Genomic DNA, 20,344 nt, shown 5'->3' on the forward strand with positions numbered 1-20,344 from the left:
ACAAGAGGTAGAACAGGGAGACTAGGTGAAGCAGGATGGAGCCAGAGTCCCCTGGGCCCTGGATGTCAGGATGAAGCACAGGCTTTGAGTTGACAGCAAGAGGAAGTCACTGGGTGACCCCTAGCTGTGGGCATCTCAGTCTCCACAGCCAGGACCTCACCTGGATCTCTGGGCCCTCCCCTGTGCTGTCTGGGTCGCCCTGAGCTTCCATTTTCCTGGTATGTTGGGTGCAGGGGTAGATGAAGGAGGCTGGAAATTTCACCAAAATTCTCTGGTGCTGTCTCTCTCTTCCCAGTTTTACTTGGGTCTCAAGAATCTCCACATCTGAATGTGAATCACAGACAGAAGGGGGATAGGGAGAAAGGATTCAGACACACCCTAAGCAAAAAGATGGGCACAGTGAACTTCCTGCAGCTCTGGAAACACACAGCGCATTCCAAAGCAAGAAAGAGATGAGCTTTAGATGCCTGGCTGATCTGCACCATCTGCACTGCTGCCCTTTTGCCCAAGCAAATAACGAAAACCTGATGGTCCTTGCCCTGTTGCCAGCCAGGCTTCTCTTTACCCAGGAGGCACTGTTTCAAAGATGGGCACCTGAGGAAGCAAAGCCAAGATTGGGGTGGGGGTGGGGGGCATGGCTGGAGGCCAAGGCCCTAGTCTGGGCTCCTTTAACCAGCACTAGTGAGATTTTGCAGAAAGGATGGGGGAACCTGGTCCTCTAAGCAGGGGGCTTCTAGCCAGTTGAGAGAAGAGGACTCCCCCAGAGAGGAGGTACGGTAGCTCAGGGAGCTCTCCAGCCCTGGGGAGAAGCAGGGACTCCTCCTCGGAGGAGACCCTGGGATCCGGCACTGGCTCCGGGAGGCTTGCAGGCTGGTGGGCATCTGACCCTGACCTTGGAAGTCCCAGGCGGGTGAGGAATGTACAGTTCCTCCCCACAGCTAGCTACTTGGCTGATGGGGAAATGGCAGTGGATTGTGGGCCTCTCAGGGGCAGCAGCTCTGCCTCTATGTCCGCATGAGCGTGTTTAGAGGATCCTGGTTCAGTGACCGCACTAAACATACCCATCTATCCCAGAACTCTGAGCAGAGTGAGACAGCGACTGGATTTTATTTCTCTCTTTATTTCCACTCCAGGACCCAGGCACAGGAGGTCCTCAGTAAAATGTGCTGATTTAGAGTAGAAATTGCAGCTCTGCTAAACAACCACCACCAATAAACCCTCTGCACACCCCTACAAGGGAGTCAGAAGTATTAACTCATTTGTCTTTACAGCAGTCCTAAGAGGCAGATATTCTCATGACACCTATTTTCAAAGTGAGGCACAGAGATTCCATCACTTGCCCCAAGTCACACATCTAGTAGGTGTCAGAGCCACGTGGTCTGCCCCAGGTTACACCATGAGTTCCAATTCCTCACTTTTCTCTCTGCACCCTTTGCCACGTCACTACAGTTTTTGCCACTGAAGAGGCAGGGTAAGGACTGTGCTCGGTGGTGCATGCTAGTAATCCCAGCCACTTGGAAGGCTGAGGCAGGAGGATGGTAAGTCCAAGGCCAGCCTCTGCAACTCAGAGAGACGCTGACTCAAGATAAAAAAAAACCCAAAGGGCTGGGCATGACCACAGCAATTGTTAACCGATGCAGCCTAGCTCTTCAATGCTGGACTAGAAGGGAGGAGGAGGAGCGATTTCACAGTATCTGGACAAAGATACAGGGAGAAGGAACGCTGGGGAATCTGGGGGACTCACAATTTCTGGGGAGTAGCCCAGACATTCCTTTCTCAGCATCTCCCTGAGGAGACTCGACTTTAGGCCCCACTGGGCCTGCCCCCAACCTGTCAGGGAGCAGTGTGGCCCAGCACCACTCATAGCTTGTCCCTACCTCAGCTCTGGGCTGTCCTTCCCAATAGCTGGGCTGTCCTTCCCCATCCGGGGAGTGGCAGATGCAGATGCCGACCCAAACTGCCAGACCTAACCGCCCTCTGTGGACACTGGGCTCTGGAGCACAGCACCAGGGCTTCCTCCACCTCATTTTCTTCCTTTCTAGTCACCATGGGACAGGGGCAAGATCCGTTACCACTGGGTTGAAGGCAGCACACAACAGATATTATCAGGGAAGTTATTAGATTTTACTTTTATGAGTAAGCAAAGATCTTAGAGATCAAATACTTTATTGGCCCCTAAACTTTGTTTTTCTCAGCGAATCCCAAGTGGACACAAAAGGTTGATGCTGAGGGTGGAAGCAGGAACAAGTAGCAGGTTCCCAGCCCCAGGAGCAAATCTAGGACACTTTCCTTGGAAATTTAGGGATTCTTGGAATACAGTTTGAGAACCGCTCTATTGAGTTGAAGACCTCGGTGCCCTAAGGGGGAAAACTAAGGTCCAGAGAAAGATGGGAGTTGTCCAAGGTCGCCAGTGGTTCCTCATGACCCTCTGTCTTCCCCATCAGTCCTGTGGTATGACTTCACTCCCGTCATCGTCTTTTGGGTCTGGGTGCTCCAGGTTGCATGCTGGGTGGTGGGGCCACCCCACGGGGTACGATATGACTTGTGGTCTTCAGAGTCTGCAGCCGTGCTGGGGCCAACAGACAGGTGGTTAAGTCAGCGGAGTCTGAAGTGAAGCCAAGAGAAGTTGGGACAGGGATGATCTCAGTTCTAATGTCGGCCGTGCCATCAACTTGACTTGTGCGCCTGGGGAGTCCCTGGGCCTCTCGGGGGCCCCATATTCCCATCTGGAAAATGAGAGATTCGGCCTCTGACACCCAAGGTGCAGCCCTGGCACACATCAGTAGGTTCTTTGGACAAACACACAGCTGACTTCCAGTTGTCAGCACAAGAGCATCTGTCTTGAGTCTCCGCAAACAATTTAGAATTGGAGCCCAGGCAGCGGGGAAGAATGCAAACTCATCTCGATGCTGGCCAGAGCCAAGTACATTTGGGAAGGGAAATCTCCAGGCAAAAATGATAATATTTTGCATTCCGGAGCCAAAGGAAAGAATTAGAGAAAATCATCTTCTAATGCTTTGCACCCTCCAGGCCTCAGCTCCCCGTCCCTCATTTGCACCCTGGGGACTTGGCTGTGGGGCCTTCTGTCTCTGGCTGGGGCTTCTGGACACATCAGATGTCAGGAAGACAGAGATCTTGGTGAGTGTCCAGGAATGTGATCACCTTTCCACAGAAAGCCCTGCCCAGCCCTGGGGCTGGACTGTGCTGCTAAAATCTCAATGAGATTTAGGGCAATGGGCAGAAGGTCCTCCTGGTTTCCCTTAGACCCTCTTAGTTAAAAAAATTTGTGGGACCTCAGGCTGTATATTCTGACTCCTTGATGACAGGACTATGTGGCATTGGAATGACCAAGGATCTGTCTCCTTGGGGTCTTCTAGGAATGGGAGAACTTAGGGGAGATGGGGAAATATGGCTGTCAAAGGCCAAAGGGTAGACTCCTGACTTTAAGACAGCTGGTTCTAGGACTCAGAAACGGGGACATGGATATATGGTACCCACCTCTTAGATGCTAAGACTGCTGTGGTAAGAACTAGGCTGGGCATCAGGAAACTGGGTTTTTCTCCTGGGTTCTGCCACTTACTGGCTGTGTGACCTTGAACAAGATACTTCCCCTTTCTGGTCATCAGTCTCCCTGGTGGTCTAAAAATGTTCACAGTTCGGATGTCCTAAGTCTGTGTTCTCTTTTTCCTCTGGATTCATTTCCAAGTTCATCTCCCTCTGAGGGGAGGAGCTTATAAACCGTGGGTGAGCAGGTGGTGCTTCCCCAGCGAGACTCCATCCGAGACTCCATCCGATTGCCTCCAGGACCGGGAACATACCCCACCTCCCTCCAGCAGTTGGTCCAACACAAGTGTCCTCAGCTTCAAGCCACTTCTGAAGGTAAGCTGTCCCCCAGCCCCACAGTGATTTAGCACCAGCCGGCCCGGCCTTTCTGTTAGAATCAGAGGCTGTGTTTAGGGGAGCCAGCCTGGTGACACCAGCCACTTGTCACATCTAGCCCAGATGCCCTCTTTTACTTGAGAGCAAATTTGCCCGCTCTTGGGTCTTCTAAGGAAGGGGATGCGCTCCCTTCACTCTTGTAAAAGCCCACCTGTGTTCTCACTTCTGTCACTCACACAGAAGTATCTGACTTCTTGACCCAGTGACTGCCCTCTGCTCGTGGGCTTTATCCTGCTGCCGTCTTCTCTGAAGAAAACCATGGAGTCCATCCTGCTTCCCATTCCCCCCACCACTGACGTCACCAGCCAACCACTGTCCTTCCTCCTCTTCCCGCTGTTGCAGCTGGTGAAGAAGCAGCTAGAGCCTTGTCTCAGACCCCTGGCTTTCTGGCCTTCATGCAGGGCAGGTCGGAACTCTGCCCCAGGAGACACTGGCCTGAGTGCGCACACAGGCACAGAGCCCAGGGATTACGCAGTGTGGAGGAGACCCACAGGGAGGAGAGCGGCAGCACTGATTTCTCCTGACAGTCCCCATCAAGGGGCAGAGGGTGGCTTCCATGGGAGACTGGCTAGGCCTCGCCAGGGAAGGAAGGGAGAAGGGGGAGGCAGCAAGGACGCCCCATGGAAAGGCGTCACCTCGCACACCCTTGATTCTCAGGGAGATTAGCTCATTGGGGAAACAGCAGGTCCCAGTCCACACCCACTGCTGCTTCTGGCAGCAAGTGGCTCTGCGTGCGCCAGCGGTTAGAAGCAAGGTCTGCTTCATGGGAGGCTGTGGCCACAGTGTCTGCCTTCCCCAGGAGGAAGGGCCCTGGATCTAGATGCATTTGCACGGCCTCTTGAATGTTAAGTGTGTGAAAAAAGAACCCATCAGGAATCAGAAAGCTCTCTCCTGGGGGTGATGAGGGGGCTGAGCATCCTCACTGGATGATTGCTAGGTCCACTTTAGCCAAGAGTTCTGAAGACTCCGGTGGCCTTAATGGCATTTTGAAATTGGTAAAGGATGTGCTGCCTGGCACGAGCTCACCAAGTTCACTTCATCTTCATCCAGGAAGGACTTGAGTGGAGAGACACAGGGCGGCCTGCCCTTCACCCACTGCCCTCCATCAGTGCAGCCCCCTTCCTCTCCAGCCAGGCCTTGGTGTGACCTCAGAGGACCCTGCCTTGCCTGCCTACCTCTCTCCTCTAAGACAGTCATCTCAACAGAAACTCACCGTTCCCTGTACCATTCCCTCCATGTCATCCTCTGTGCTAAAGAAACTATGTTTGCTACTATTATCACGATGGCCTTCCTCCAATCTCCAAAGCACTTGAAGCTCTATCTAGATAAGGAAGAATTCTCTAAGTCAGAAACAATCAACCTATGTGACAGTGGGGACACCTTCACTGGGCCGTGGAGGAGACCAAACCCCTTTGAGGGCCCGTGGTATGCAGGCTGAAATAGAGGCACTCATGGAAGCATCCAGAGAGAAATAGCAAGTGCTGGTGAGAGCCATGGAGGCCCTTCTCATTTTTTTTAGAAATCGGTAGTTTGCCAAAGTGCTGGTTAAGCAGATGTCAAGATCATGGAAAACAGGCCTGAAAATTGAAAACAGCAAACTGAAATTGGCTATAATTAACATAGTTTTCCTCCCAGTCCTGGAGAACCATCTCATGCCTTCAGAGGACACATGAATCACCTCCTTCAGGACTAAAGTCACAGTTTTATGAAAGCTAATATACTTTTCTGTCTTATATCATTTATCCTTTTCTCTCCGTAGGAATGGAGCTTCTTCCTCAAGCGTTCAAGAACTACTATGAAGGAAATAAAAATACCCAAATAAACATTAGAAATCTCTGCACTGTACTCATTTAAAGTACAATCAAGTCTTGATCAACTAAAACACACCTATGTCCACACACACACACACACATACACACACATATCCCAGGTTGGATGGAAAATTGGTCTTAAGAGTTGTGACCACAGATATGCCCCTGCAGAAGGCTCTGGCCAACAGTGCTAGACCTTGGGCTGGTGCCTCCCACCTCCCCTCTACCCCCTCCAACGTCAAAGTGGCCCAGATTCTTGAGAACCCCCTTCCGCCCCAGGCTAACTCAGGCTGCTTTGGGAGCCCCAGTAGCCATTGTCTAGCTGCCTGTGGGGCATTTTCACTTGTCCAGGAAGGAACCCAGGGTTTTCTTTTCCAAACTTGTCTCTCTCCCAGCCTCCCCATGCTGGGAAGTGGCGTTCCCACCTCCCCTTGGCAAGTCAGAGGCTCAGAAAGACTTCCGTGACTCAACTTCCCACCAGCAATCCTGCAGGTTTCACCCCTCAGGTCCTCTCCAGCGTGGCCACTCTCCTCCATCTCCTTTGTCATCCCTTAGACCCAGTCATTGTCATTTTGGACCTAGATTTTGGCAAGTCTTCTGTATGGGTGCTCAATTCTAATTTCGCTCTGCCCTTTGCAGCAGCCAGAATGATTTTTTTAAAAGGCCCCTCAGATGGTGACATTTTCTTGCTTATCACCTTTGGAGTCCTCATGGCATCTCGAGTAGATCCCGGATCCTTCCCCAGGCTCGCCCGGTGCTGCAGGACCTGCCTTCTCCTCTACCCCTCGAGTGTCACCATTGCTACCCTCCTCTCCGCAGCTCGGACACACCAAGCTCTTTTCCCACCTCCAGACCTCCGCACTGCTGCTCCCTTTGCCCAGGACACTCTTCCCCGAGATCTTGGCTCAGCTGGTTTCCCCTCACCCTCCAGTGTTAATGTCCTAGCCAGGATGGAGAACCCACTATTCCTCCTCACGGCATCTTCTCTTTTATTTTTACAATTTAAAATAGTGACAGGTGGTTGTGAGACCTCTTTGCTCACTTGAACTCTGTCTCCTCTCTCACTGGGGTTTAAGTCACACAGGGAGAGGACCAGCGTGTGCTGAGGCCTGCTCACGGGAGCTGATGGGGTCACACTGGTAGCTTGAAATTGACCCTGAGGAGAGGATTTACACCTGGGAAACTGTCAAATCCTATAAATAAGAACTCTTTCCACTCTATCCCAAGGGCCAGAATCTGTTGTTAAGCATTTACCAGTGCTCCCCTGGAAGGGACTCTTTCTAAAGTGTTCCCACTTTATCCTCAGCACGTGGAACAGTGCTTAACACATAGTAAGTGATCAATATACATTTGTAAAAGAGACAGCAAAAAATGAATACGAGTGTTCAGACCTTTAAGACTCTTAACCTGACAACTAAGGGTTGAACGGGAGTGTGATACTTAGAGTCTCAGAGAGGGACTGAATTTGGCTTCAGAAGCCCTAGTTCTAATTCCAGCATGGCTTCTAACTTGCTTTGCAACTTTGAGCCAGTTTCTTCCTCATCCTGGCCCTCAGTTTCCTTATCTGAAAAGGCACACACTAAACTAGTTGCCCTATCCCTAAGTCCTGTTGTAGGTTTCCAAGAAGTCCATGTATGTACACTTTTATCATCTTTAAAACTTTACTCTCTCACTGCTAGGGTCTCTGTATTACACCAACTGCAGAGGGTGCTGTTTATGTTGTAGTGATGTAAGGTATGCAGTGTACAACCTATAGAGCGGTACGAGGCAGCCCTGCCTACTCTGATCCTGGCTACAGAAATTTCAAAGAGAGCTGAATATACTAACCAGCTCAAAGAGCTCTGAAAGTTTGGTTTTGGTTTTCCAGTTCCTAAGCGTGTGTCCCACTTGTCGTGGGTGTATGGATCAAGAGCCCTGGGCATCCAAGATTAGCCCTAGGCTAGCAAGTGTTTGGGCAAAGTAAAAGCAAGACAAAGCTCAAGATATGCAATTTGTGGCAGGGCTTTCCCTTGGAGGAGAGGAAGTAGGGTAATGAGGACCCAGAGAACTGCCGGGCCAGTCTGACCCTGCTCTTTGGATGTAAACTAAAAAAAGGAATCGTGGGGGCCCTTCCCTTCCAAGTCTGTGGGGCTCGCCCTACAGTGGTATACCCCACCCACTGGAAGAGTTTTCTGGTTGCTCAGGGCTCAACACAGATGCACCAGGTGCCATTGCCTGGCTTGGTGTGGATGGGGCATTAGGGAGTGCAGGGTTCTGTTCCCTGATGGATATACAGGTCCTTCCAGTGTTCAGTATAGGTCAGTCCTTCATGGTTGCAAAGCCGTCTCAATTGCCTATTGCCTTGTTAGGTCCTTAAATGTGTCAAGGTCCATGAGTTCATCTGCCTTGGCTAGAAAATGGACTGCCTTGTGAGGTGGTGAGTTTCCTGTCATTGGAGGGTTGCAAGCCATGGATGGTCACTGTCTGAGATGTTCAGACGCTCGGTGCTGGACCTCTCAGGGATCCCCGAGGCCCAAGACTCCTCTTAGATGGGTGGACGAGCATGGGTCAAGCATGCACTGTGTCCACCCGTGCACCAGAGCAAACTGTTTTAAAATAGAGTCCCCATTGTTAACTTCTTGTTCACGTACGAAAGGCAAAGTTCTGGCTCAGGGAATGTTCATGGAAGCATGGACGCATAGCCCCCAAAGGGCCTTTGGAAACACAAAGGCCAAACATTTCTTTTAGAAGTGACTGAATGAAGCTCACTCTAGTTCAGACTCCAAGCTTGACCCGGGGTCCTCATCTTGACTCCCAGGCTCTGCCATTACCTTAGGCTTGAGAGGTGGAGGCCAGCCCCAGGCTTTGGTCTCTACATTGGTAATGTTCAGGGTTGGCCTGGATTGGTCACCTGGGCTGAGTTATGGCTGCTTTCAAGCAGCCTCTAGTGATAATCACTAGGCTGTGGGGCGGGGATAGAGGTCAAATGGGGAACTCCTCTGTATGAATTAGTTTGCAGTGGTTTTCATGCCCACAGGCTGAGCCGAGTCCGGCCTGAAGAGGAGTCACTAGCTGGCATGAACTAAGTGCTTATGAGGGGTGTGTAGGGCAAGAAGGTGCAATGATTCCCAGGGGAAGAGGAAACAAGAGAGAAGGAAGGGAACGGTTCCCCCTATCCAAGGGATCCAGGCAGGCAGCCTTGTGAAGAGTAGGGGTGCTGCTGATGAGGAGAGATAGAGAAGTCTACAGACGTATGACGGTTCTTCTGACAGAGGTCCAGGAGGGCTTTCCTTTCTAGAGTTGCCAGAGAGAAGAAAAGCAGCAAGTTCCTCCCCACTTCCACTCACTTCAAAATATTTGTTAGGGAGGGGGTTGGGGGTTTCTTTGTCTTTTGTAAGAGCAACAGATTTGGATGCCCCTCAGGTTCCATGTAAAATCCCCCTTTGTCTTCACGAGTGGGCACCCTGGGAAGGCTCCCCTTCCCTGTCTATGCCCAGCAATGGAGACCAGTCTAGTGGGGCCACTGTCTACCCAGGCAGCTGCCAGAAACAGCCAGGGACCTGGCTGCTTGGTGGCAGGGAAATGCTCCTGGGCCTTACCCTCACCTGGGCCCAGCGCAGGAGAAAAGGGACCCTCCTCTGCCTGGACACCTGCCAGCTTCCCTGAGGGCTCCTCAGTGGGTTCCCAGGGAGCAGCTGGCCCTTGAGGAGACCTTGACCAAACCAGGTCTGTCTCCTAAGGAGTCCCCCAGTCATATCTGACCCACACAGCACTTCCCTTCTGGGCGCTAAGAGCTGCAGGAAATTTGTCCTTCCTGGGAGGCACAAGGAACCTCGTGTCTCCATGGAGAGAGGAGTTTAGGTTGATTAAGTGTGAACATGACAACTTGATTACACAGGAGTTTTAAAATTATAAGCAAATCAAATCCTAGGTTTTTCCAGCAATTATTGCTTAGGATGAGGTTCTGTGAAGATTTTGAGTTGATTTAAGGTTCACTTAAAGAAAACCATTAAATGAAAGCACCACGGGCTCCACAGGTAGAGCCAGAGTTGTGTGCAGGCAGAAGACGGCTTTGGGCTGGAGAGTGCTTGCTCAGAAAGCGTGAGGCCCTGGGTTTGACTCCCAGCACCACAAAAAACAAAACAAGGGCTGGGATGGTGGCTCAGTCGCAGAGCACTTGCCTAGTACGTGTGAGGCACTGGGTTCGATTCTCAGCACCACATGTAAAGAAATAAAAATAATATAGGTCCATTGACAACTAAAAAATATTAAACAGAACAAAACAACAACAACAACAAAACCCAAATAAGCAACAACAAAATATCATGGAAGAAGATGGCCTTTGAGATAATAAGCTCTGAGTTCTGGGTTCTGGCTGTCTGGATTAGCAGCCGTCATCTGACCTCTCAGAATCACAGTCTCTGGAGTCCGATGGCCTGGTTTGCATCCAAAGCTGTGACTCTACCACCTGGGAGATCTCGCTCAGTGACTGAACTTCTGGGTTAGCCAATGTTGCTATTAACATTCATTGAGCATTCCATTGCTGCCAGACATTTTGTTATTGGGTAGTATTTCCAGTTTTTCATACTAAACCTACAAGGCAGGATAACAAGGTAGCATTGGGATTTTCATGACACAATCCAAAGAGGGAAGTCACTTGTCCAAAGTCCCACACTTAATAAGCATCAAGGCCAATATTGAAAGCCTGTGTCAATATGACCCTTTGGGGCTCAGACCCAGTGTTTCCATCTGTGAAATGAGGGTTCATGTCATATCCTAATGCACCATAGATGGCTCTCGTCAGATAGCTCCCAGAGATTGGTCTATGTTCAGCCCCTGCCATCTTCTCCAGGCACTCCCAGCTCCTTCTTGGGCACTAAATAACATGGCTACGTTCTGCAGAGTATGGTTGATGTCTGAATCACTACGTTGTGTGGGAAATGAGGCTTTTGAAACTTCTGCTCCACCCTCACTTCTTGCCTAGGAGGTCATTATATACCTAGGTTTCCACTGTGTCAAACCAAGGGTGGTGGGGGGCCAGGCTGGGGGCAGGGGTGTGTGTTGGGGGTGGGTTTACGATGTGCCAGATGGGATGCAGGCAGATCCACACTGAGAAGAGAGGAAAGAGCAGAGACCATCTTGGGGACAATTGACCACAGTCAGGCCTGCCGGCGGGGCCTCTCGTGCAGCCTGCCAGGGCTGCTGCCCCTGGCTGGCCTCTCCGTCAGCAGCAAGCACATTCCACAGCTGATGTTTGGCTTGTGGTCTGGCCTGGCTCTCTCGATGGTTTCTTCTGCTCTAAATGGCTTTCAAAACCAGAATCTGAGCTTGCCTTAAGTTTGGGGCATGAATCACTGCTTCTGGGCCCGAAAAGGGGATGGAGGGACAGAGTATCCATGCTATGGACGCTTGCTCTCACTCAGGCCTGTCTGTGTGACAGCTACCAGTCATTCGAAAGGCTCAGTGTCAGACTGGCTTCCAAGCTCCCAGGCAGCATACCGATGGCCCCCGCCTGCCCCACAAACCCCACCAGGGCACATGTACAGAACCGACTCCATTTCCCCACCTTGAACCTCGCATCCCCTCACACTTTCCTCAGCCAGGGGCACGGCTTGCCTGTCATTTGGGCTGGTGATTTAGTCCAGTGGTGGAGTGCTGGATGCTTCCTGTCATTCCACCTGCTCGCCACTGTCATCCTGTCACATGTAACCTCCTCCCTACCTCCTCAGGAAGCTTCTGCAAATGTAGATTAGAATGTCCTAATGCAAATGTCCCTACCCTCCCTCAAAACTCTTCAATGGCTCCCATCTGCCAATCCAAATGCTCTCATTGGTATTTGGCTTCTTTCTCAGTGGCTCTAGCCCACTGTTCGGTTCTTGCAGTTCCTCACAGTCCATACTCCAGCATCCTGCTCACCCAACATCAGGTGGTTTGCATCAATATACTCTACTCACCTCTTTTGCTGCCAAGTAAATCCTTCTTTCAAAAATAGAAAAATCTGTCTCCCACCCCTCAAACCTCAGATTCCTCCATCTGTAGCTATCTTATAACCGGTATTACTTCTTCCCTTGTACTATCATCATTTATCAAGTATGAGTACAAAGAGATTTCAGACATCTGTCCTGCCCTTAAATATCTTTCTGCTTCCCTGGACAGATGGCTCTTCCACTCATTTGCTAAGAAGCACCTATTGCATCTAGCACTATGCAAGACCTGCGTCTGCAGTGGTGGATCCAAGGCCTGGCATCTGTTCTCGTGGTCTCCCAGCACAACGGGGAAGGTGTCTAGGCAGGGGAAGTACCACTGGGTGGGCAGGAACAGGATACCTTGAGATCACGTGAGGGGGCCCAGGCTCTGACTAAAGGACCAGGCAGGCTTTTAGGAGGCCAAATGGAGACCTGAAGGATCAGTGGGTGGTAGCCAGGAGAAAAGAGGGACAGGATCAAGGGGATACAGGGGACAGTGTGAGTGCAGGCTGGAAGCAGCTCTTGTATTTGGACAAGTCAGAGAAGCTCAGTTGGATGGAGTGCTGTAGGGCTGAGCAGGCCTCCGGGTATGTGGTCCTGCTGACGGGTGAGTCCTGATGGAGACGAGGGCCCACCGGTCAGGATTTGGTGGGCTGTGTTTGTTAAAGATCAAGACTGAACCCATGCCACTGCACATCCCTGGGGCTGTGGGAAGGCCAGTTCTGCAAGACCTAGCTTTGCAGCACACCAAGGTAGCTGCTCCAGAGCCCAGCGTCAAATTCTCAGAGGTCCTCCCCAAAAGATTCTCAAAGTCACCGGAGACAGAAATGTTTGTGGGACTTCAGGACTTAAAAATGATCTGTGGGCCTTTAGAGTTGCTCCATGGATACCCCGCCTTCCACGCATACCAGCACTTTGCATGAGCCTGTACCTAAGGGGTCTGCAGACTGCTCCCCACTCCCACATTCCCCAAGGCAGAGTCAGTGCCTTGTCTACAATTTGGAGTCTCCACACCCTAGTCACTTGGGCTTCATGGGGGCTCAGTACATGTTGATGAACTGGACAAGTCACTCAGGTCCTCATCCGTAAAGTAGGATTGTGTGTCTTTCTTGCCAAATGACAGACCTGTAGGCAGGACCATGTGAGCAGGGCTATTTTGCAGTGGGTCCTGCAGATTATGTAGCTCATCCTACAAGTCGTATGAATAAACTTGGAGAGGAACTCCGTCTGCTAAGGGACTGATGATCACCACCAATCATTAACTCTGAAGGGCATGAGTTCCAGGAAAAGAGCATCCCCAGCACAAGGAGAGGAAATGAAAACTGCTTTGTGGCCTTCTTCCTTGAAGGAAGAGGAGGTGAGAGCCTGGGAATGGGAGGTTAGGGATATTCCAGAATGATTCCAATGATCTTGCATGACTTGACTACCACCAGTATAGAAAAGTCTACCATTAGAATATCATTTCCCTGACTGAAGTATTATTTACTCCTTAAGTTCCCCTCTGGGTGTAGCAAATTAGGATCTAAACCTCACCCTTGGTCAGAAGACCTGGCCCTGAGTCCCCATGTGATCTTGGGGAAAATCACAGAAATCATTTAACCTTTAAGAGCCTCAGCCTCCCCATCCATCTAAAGGGAACATCCTTTCCTGACAGAGGAAAGCACACTCTTTGCAGACTGTGGGTGGGAGCTGCACCTACTAGCCCATTTCATGGGTTTTCCTGAGTCCAGCTCTCTGATCTATAGAGAAGAAATGGGCCCTGGAAATCTGCAGGGTCAGGATTCTTGGTAGTCTGGCTCAGCTGGTGAAGCTGCTTGGGGAAGAAAGCTGTCAGCCCCAGCTTCAGAGGCATGAACCCCTTCTCTGTGTCATCCTGTTTGGAATCCTGGAGCATGTTGCTATAGTAACTTCCCCAACTCACCCACATGCCACGTAGAAAAACCTCTGCCCGCTTTAGAGCTTCACCATCCAAGCCACAGGCTGGGTTCTTCCACCTTATAGGAAGAGGCTGGCTGTCAGGGACAGGGATAGGGTAGGGCTCTGATTGGCTGGACCAAGCCAAGCAGGCCCCCAGCCTCCCCTGTTTCCTCTGCTGGCCAGTCCTGGAGCCTAAAATGCCCTGGTTTGCTCTTTATTCCTTTGGTTTAAGGCACAGCCCAATTACATTGCAAATCCCTTTGGGTGGGACACATTGAGTTGTCCTCACTCTTTAGCGCTGATCAGCATGAATGAACTTATTAGGCCTGAAGCTCAGACCAGGTTTTGATTAGGGGAATGGAAATGGGCAGGCTGGGGAGGAGAATGGGCTGAGTGGGAACCCTTGGGAAGTCAGTGTCCCAGAATATCAAGCCCTTTGGGGACAGGTGGTTGAGCGCTTGTGGAGTCTGATCTGGGATAGTGAGGAAAAGAGGATCTCAGGCTGCGAGGCACCCGTGAGGACCCCATTTCACCAAGCTAGCATCTTGCATGGAGGAGTTGGAGTCTAGCTGAGTCTGAAGGGGCAGGTGCCCCACTCCTGGTCAGGGAGAGTGATTGTTTGCACCCTAATTTCATTTTCCCTGAAGTCAGCTCCTTTGCCAGGGCCCCATATTGTCTTTCTATGCTTTCCAGTCCCATTTTCCAAAGAAAATCACACATGGATTTAGAGCCGTGGCTTTGGGTCAGGCAAATCCTGATGCTGCCTCTTACTTTATCGACATGATCTTGCACTGTTCATTTCTCTTCACTCGTGTAGCCTGGGGAATCACAGTAGTGATTTCATGATGTGGTTGCAAGGTCTAGCGGAGATGCATGGAAGTGTGTGCACAGCAAATACTAAGTGACAGAAAGGATAAAAACTGCTCTGTGATCTGAGGGCTTGCTGGGAGCCAGATGCTGCTCTGATCACGTGACATGAATGAATCACATATGGATGGTTAACCCGAGCATCAGCTTATGAAGTTATTCTACCCATTTTACAGTTGAGAATACTAAGCCTCGAAGGGGCTTATCTAGGGTCGCCCAACTAGAAGGGAGTCGAATGCAGGTGACCTAGCTCCTGACCCCTGCTTGTGCTGATTATTACCACTGCTGGCTGTGGGATGCCAGGTCAGTGTTCAGGTGAAGGAAGAATTGAGAGCACGGGGAGGGGACAGGGCCACTCTGATTTTTCCTTCCGAGTGAGATTCTTCTCATCTTGGTCTTAAGTACTCAGTGTGAAAACTCTCCACTGAAGTTTTCTGAAGCTCATTTCTTTTGAGTTTACAAGATGACCTATCCTAGTCTCCCCCCCATCCCCTCCTCCCCTCACTGGGGACAAACTCCTAGGATTTCAGTGGCATTAGGGTTGACAGGATAGACACAGTGAAGCTGGGGGACAGTCCCACCCGCACCATGGCTCACTATGGGAAGCTCTCCATGCTAAGGAGTGTGGGTGTCTTGAGCTCACAATTGCTTTGGGGAAAATAGTTTCCAATGACTATGGATCCTTGGTGAGAGCCCTAGATTTGGGGGTAGGAGGGGCACGGGGCATGCAGTGAGTGGCAGAGAAGTCATTTTTTTGAAGTGCCCTGGAGCATTTTTAAAGCTTGTTTTGTAGCAGACCCTCCTGGAGTCGGCCAAAGGCCACTGTCTGGGGAGGATCATGACAATGCCAGGCAGGCGCACGACAACAATGACCAGATTTAATTCCAAAAGGAAGATTGAAGTCTGTGGTGAGATGATAGTATCCCAAATCGGGCCTTGTGGAGAGGAAAATGAATTTCTTAAATTCTTCAGATAAACTCCCTTCTACATAGTAAGAGCCAATCGGCTCAGAATACAGTTTTCTCCTAAGCTTAGGGGTTGAGGCAGGGTGTGGGGCTGGGGATGAAAGGAAGTTCCCTGATGTGGAGAGAAAAGTGAGGAAGCTTCCACTCCTGGAGGGGAGAGAGGGAGATGCAGAGAAAGCAAGGGTGAGGTGAGACACTGAGTCCCTCCAGGGCCCACAGACCTGTGTGGGTGGCCTGGGAATCATGGGAAGGACAAGATTTGCATCCCATCTTTGGGGGTCCATGGTGGAGTGAGTTCTCACTGTGATTACAACCATAGGCCAGGTCTTTGGAGGGAGGGGCTGGGGAAGTCTTGGTTTATTTAGACTCCTGGCAAAAAAAAGAGAAAGAGGGTGAGGCTCCACCTCATCTCCTTAGGACCCCAGAGCCTGCATGTGGTGTGGAGGGGTTCAGAGGCTTCTCAGCTCACAGTGGCTGAGGGTCTTGGCCCATAAGCTCCCAGCAAAGTGGACAAAGGGGAGGCAAAGTGACAATGACAAACTGCATCTCCCAAGCTAGAGAGGCTTGGTTTATTTAGGGCACTGGCCTGTATGTCTCCTCTGAGTCTCCAACAGATTTCCCTTAGATTTCTCTTATGGACTTGAGTTTGAAAGGTATATATCCGTGCATCTTTAGATATATCTTTAGGTATATCTGTGCATCTTTAGATCCTTACAGACAGGAAGACGATGATGGAGAAGAAAGACAGCCTCAGCGAGTACTTAATATATGTCTGGCACTTTCCCAGCAAAAAGTATGTAAATGTGCTTATAGGATCTTCATGACAACTTCATGACAAGTTCTATTATTATCCCCACTTTGCAGGAAATTAAGGCACAGAAGAACCATGTAGTGCCTTGCTGAGGGCACAGAGCATTAACTGGCAGAGCCAGACCTTTTGCAGCAGTGAGACTCTTTAGCCTTTGCCCCACTCTGTGTCTGGTTGTGCTTTGTGTCTTTACGGGGCTTGGCAGATAACAGGGGCTCAGGTGCATTTTTAAAAGAATCATCGCTCTTACTATGGATGGATTGTGATTGGAAGTTCTGGTCAATGGACCTACTCTGTCTGAACGTCAGCCATAAATGTCTTCAGATTTGTTATTTCTTTTTTTTAAGGCTTTCCTGATAGCTTTGTCTACCCCATCAGCTTAGCCATTCTGCAGCCAGGGCTCTGAAAACGTAGAAGCTCTGAACTCAAAGTATCTTAGTGACCACTCACTCCCATCCTGGCCTCTAGTAAATCTCTGGTCGAACCAAACTGTGCCATCACCAGCAGGCAAGCTTCTTGGTAATTCTTTACATTGCATCCATGTGACACACAGGTGACAGATCAACATCAATTCTGCCCTAGGTCTTGGGGAATGGACCCAATGACCCCTGAGATCCTTCCAGTCTGTAAAGTCCAGGCTGACCAACATCACCTTTGTGGATTTAAAGTATACACCTTATTTTTTTTTTCTTTAGCATCCTAAAATCTGAAGAGTCTCACTTAAGTCACACTGACTCTACATACTCTTCCAGAGTCCTGTTCAAATTTATCTCCTCCTTCAGGAAGTCACCCTTGCTTATTCAACTGACATTGAACTTCTCTCATCTGAACAGCCCCTAGTTTCTCTGCTCCATTGACTCCCTGGCACTCTGTTTAGCTCTCCCTGGTCTGGCTTTGTCCTCAGCTATGGGCAAGGCCCAGACTGCACACATGCTTAGGCCCTTCCCCCAGCTCCCTGCAAGCAGATGTCCTTTTTTCAACATTGATTGATATGTTTAATAAATCCCATATTTCAAGAACCCAAACTGGCCAGACATAACGCAGAAGTGGTTTTCTCCATATACGGGAGCTCTGAGTCACAAATCCTGCGTCTTTAGAGATCCTTTAATGTCACTGTCCTTTACCACCTCTCTCTCTTGAATGACAACACCATTAACAACCACTGACTGAGCCCTACTGTGCCTGTTGGAGAGGTCACAGAACCAGTGCAGGGCTGGACAGACATGGGCTCTGGAGCCAGAACTGAAAGCCAGGTCTGATTCCAAAGCCTTTTTGCTCTTAGCTTGCTGAGGTCGCGACTGTCCCTCAGCTTGGAAGGCAGTCATTCCACCTTAGATTATGGGGCAACATATCTGGCACACAAGAGAAGATTCTTTTTACTGTGACTGGATTTCAAGTGACTTAAGGACAGTTCCTGATGTCACCCCTCTCCCATCTAAATGAAGCTGGAGTGGACTCTGCCCCCTGTAGCTAATTTCTGGAGGTTTATGGGGCCTGGTGGCAACTCTTCCTTTTCTCCCAAATCCAAACTTCACACACCAATGTTTGTTTTAAACTGTCACTCCAGGATCTAAACTGAACCCCACAGCTGGAGGCCCTTTCAACTATAGGACCTCCCAGAAGTTTGGTATACAACGACAGGAGGGCTCACATGTTTCCTGTGGTGTCTGCAGACTGGAGAGAGGGTTGGAGGGTCTCCACCTGTGCTCCCGGAAGGCCCCTCTCCCGCTGCCACACCATCAGATCCCAACTGCTGGCTCCAGCTCAGGCCTGGAGCCACGCAGAAGGGGAGGAGAATCCTGGCGCCCACACCCAGCCCGTGCTCCGGACTGGACCTTGCTGGACATTCCGCACGCAGAAGAGGAACCCCAAAAATTTCCTCCCGCCATAAAACAGCGCTGCTGGCGGCCGCCCCTTGTGGCTAGAGATGTGCCAAGACTGGGACTAGGTTCCCGGTGCAGACAGCCCAGGTCTGACTTCTGCGGGACTCGGGTTGCCAGCTGCGCCCCCACACCTGGAGTACCTTAGGCAGCTACGTGCGTCTTGGCGACCGCGGCTTCCCCCGGATTATTGAATAATTGCATAATTCCAAGCGCGGGTTGTGGGGGCGCTGTCCTATTCCGACCCCGGGTATCAGGTAACTTTTCCAGAGGTCCTGGATTGCGGGACTGTGTGCAGCCGCCTGTGACCCGGCAGATGAGGATTTGCCACAGCCTAGGGGCCAAACGCCCTAGGGCTTCCTTTAGTACCCAGTGAGATGAACTCTGGGCAGCTTTTCGCTCCCGCGTCTCCCTCTCCAGCCTCTGGGGCTGCTCCCGCGTCTCCCTCTCCAGCCTCTGGGGCTGCGACGCCTGACTCTCCAAACTCAGGGGTGCGCCCCCCCGATCCACGCACAGGCACCGAGGCACGCTCGCTCGATGTGTCCATCCCCTTTCCCAGTCTGGGCCACTCGCCTTTCACACTCCTGGGATGCCTGACTACCCCAGCCTCTGTGTGGGAACCGCAGCATGGCCCTCGGGGACCCAAGGCACCCAGCGGTGCCACCAGCCCTCAGCGCTTTTTCAACTTAAACCTCCTCAACTTTTCCCAACACACCAAACTGCGGACTCTTAAGATGCTTCCGCGCACCTCGATCTTTTGCTGAACTTGGAACCTTTAAATTGCAGTCAGTCCCAGGGGACCCACGCCCCCAAGAGCAGCCAAGTTCCGACCCTAGGAGGCGTAGGGTGCTCCCTCTCCTAACATCTGGATCCGTGGTCCCAGCGGGCTAGGGAGGGACTTCCAGAGACTAAGAAAGGCAAGAGGGGGACACGTACCTGGCCACAGGCTGAGCGCCCAGGCCACCACGAGGCCCCTGGGCAGGTCCATGGCCCGCAGTGCTGCGGCGGGTTGCGGGCGCAGAGCGGCAGCTGGGGCGGCGAGCCAGAGTAGCAGCCTCCTCTTCTCGGCGCCTGGAGCCAGCACTGCGCTCAGCGCCGGTTCCCTGACAACCGCGGCCCTTTCGGAGGAAGTGGGAGGGCTCGAGCGGCAGGGAGGGGCGCAAGGCCACCACATGGGCTCTGGCTTCAGGCCAGTCTCGGCCCCTCTGCCACCTGGGCAGGAGGCGTGCAGCGGCCACGACGTCCTCTCCACATCTGGTCTTCTCCCCCTCCCCCCGACAACCACTCCTAGGAGCCAGCTACTTAGGCGGTGTGCCACCTGCCTCTCTGTGACCACCACCAAATCAGGGTCTGCTCAGGAAAGTGGTTCAGTAGTCCCATCTCCCAGAGAAAAGAGCTCCACAAAGCCCAGAGGGATACTGGAGGTGATCCAGCGATACCCTTTGTGACTCAGGTCTCCCTTAGACAAGCATAGTGGACGTCCCTTAATCGTCCATTCCAAGACATCCTTTGTCTCTCTGCATCCTGGGTTATGAAATGTAAAGGCCAGAGATCTTGTGACCCTGGAATAAATGCAGATCCTCCCTCCTCCACTCTCCTGACCTCCTCCTCACCCTCCACACCTGAGCCATGTCGAGGCACCTAGGAGGACCTGAACCACGTTAACAAATCAAGATGCTTTTCCTTGGAACCCAGACACCTTCCTCCCCAGCCCTTGTAATAACAGACAATCAGCTTCAATGCTTATTTGTTGAAAAAGCTTTTAATCAAGCCGTGGGCCACAACTGTGAGTGCAGTGGCTGGCCTTCCCAGCAGGGGAGGAGCAGAGGCAGAGGGCAGGATAGCAGAGGGCAGAGGGCAATGTGTGGGGAAGATGGAGCAGAGGACCTGTCACTTTCTTAGGAGGGTCTTCCTGTGCCCTTCCTTGTCCCCTGTCCCCACTATTCAGGTCCTCAGACACATGCTCATCTTCTCTCTCTCTCTCATCTTTATTGTACTTAAAAGAGAAACTAGAATCTGATTAACAGAATAATTTGATTAACTTCTCTCTCCCTGAAATCTCTATGAGCTCTCAGTCCCTAGACACCCAGAAACACAGGAGGAGGGTGGATGGATGGATGAGAACAGGAGGTGGGGTTTTCAGGCTAGGAGAGATTGGAAGGGCTTCCTGGAAGAGATGGCAGGGTTCCTGAGGATGAGCTGGGTTTTGAGC

General features: G+C 51.3%; 1 protein-coding gene across 1 annotated transcript in view; it reads right to left on the reverse strand.

The window, feature by feature from the left end:
- The window catches only part of Itga11 (integrin subunit alpha 11), a 116,097-nt gene extending 96,956 nt beyond the window's left edge, over window positions 1-19,141 (reverse strand). Inside the window, exon 1 of the mRNA XM_027925963.3 lies at window positions 19,069-19,141. Within this exon, the coding sequence (XP_027781764.3) occupies window positions 19,069-19,120 (52 nt within the window). The 5' untranslated portion in view covers window positions 19,121-19,141. The remainder of the gene's footprint in view (window positions 1-19,068) is intronic.
- Window positions 19,142-20,344: the final 1,203 nt, after the last annotated feature.

The sequence above is a fragment of the Marmota flaviventris genome, chromosome 2 (assembly GCF_047511675.1).
Source record: "Marmota flaviventris isolate mMarFla1 chromosome 2, mMarFla1.hap1, whole genome shotgun sequence".
Taxonomy (NCBI): domain Eukaryota; kingdom Metazoa; phylum Chordata; class Mammalia; order Rodentia; family Sciuridae; genus Marmota; species Marmota flaviventris.